This window comes from Teleopsis dalmanni, chromosome 2 (genome assembly GCF_002237135.1).
Source record: "Teleopsis dalmanni isolate 2A chromosome 2, ASM223713v2, whole genome shotgun sequence".
NCBI lineage: Eukaryota > Metazoa > Arthropoda > Insecta > Diptera > Diopsidae > Teleopsis > Teleopsis dalmanni.
The window spans coordinates 2,964,179-2,965,211 of NC_051847.1; the positions used below are offsets into that span (position 1 = coordinate 2,964,179).

Below are 1,033 nucleotides of genomic sequence, written 5' to 3' on the forward strand. Positions count from 1 at the left end.
TTAAAAGAGGAATGTACTTTTACTTCACGAATATATATTACAAGCAAGACATGCTTTTTATTCTTTCAAAGATTCTTTCCTGTCGACAAATTTTAAAATTTGCTCGTTAATCTTAAATTGTGCTTTATACATTGATCTTTGTTTTATCCACTCCCTTTTCACTTTCTTCCCACGGTGTACAAACTCTTCCAACAGTTCTTTAACATTTGACGAATCTGCACGACTCAGTTCTTTTTGTGGATACGGTGGAGGAACAGCAGTCTTGATACCTTGCTTTGGCGCTGATATACACATTTCCTCTCCATTATCCTCCTGTTTAATTTGAATTTCATTATCTTTTGTGGTATTGAGCGATTTTTTTTCATTTTGTAACCATGCGCGACAAATAGGAAACATTGGTTTTGCTTCTGTACAATTTATAGTATTGATAGAACGACCCCCAATATCTACAAAAACTGTTTTTGAAACTTCCAAGTCAGATATTTCCATTTGTAATCCATTCTGTGCTTCATCCGATTCTATCTCGAAAAGAAGTTGATTTTCATTCATCTCTATTATGCCTATATCTTCCTTAAAATCATCAATCTCCATGATTGTTTACCGGAACAACCCTGCCTTAATTGCGTTTTATTTATGAGTTTAGAAAACTTCTGTAAAAGATATTTTTAAAAGTTTTTTATAATAAAAAAATTACTTAAATATATATTTACCTCAGCTATGAAAAATTTTAAAGGGACAGTTATTTTAATAAAACTGAATTGTCAAAAAAAAAAAACCAAAAGAGACAGACAATATATGAACAGGATGTCTATATATGCATATATATTTATTTGAAAGCTTCGATATTAACCAGGCTAATATAGATGTAGTGATTCTTCTTCAGCTGATATTCACAATAAAGTTAAATTATTTCAAATTTTTAGATATATACTTTTTTTAATATATTTTTAAATGTGTTAAACACAACGTTTACACCAATTATAAATCTTATAAATTTTTGGATTTTGTTAAAAATAATATATAATAATTGGTA

The 1,033-nt window shown here is 28.6% G+C and overlaps 1 protein-coding gene across 1 annotated transcript; it reads right to left on the reverse strand.

Moving 5' to 3' along the window:
• Positions 1-22: 22 nt before the first annotated feature.
• LOC119684770 lies at positions 23-745 on the reverse strand. The gene is made up of 2 exons (XM_038098883.1): positions 711-745; positions 23-650 (listed from the first exon to the last, which is right to left on the reverse strand). Exon 2 carries the CDS (start codon positions 589-591, stop codon positions 58-60), a length of 534 nt encoding a protein of 177 aa, XP_037954811.1. The 5' UTR covers positions 592-650; positions 711-745; the 3' UTR covers positions 23-57.
• Positions 746-1,033: the final 288 nt, after the last annotated feature.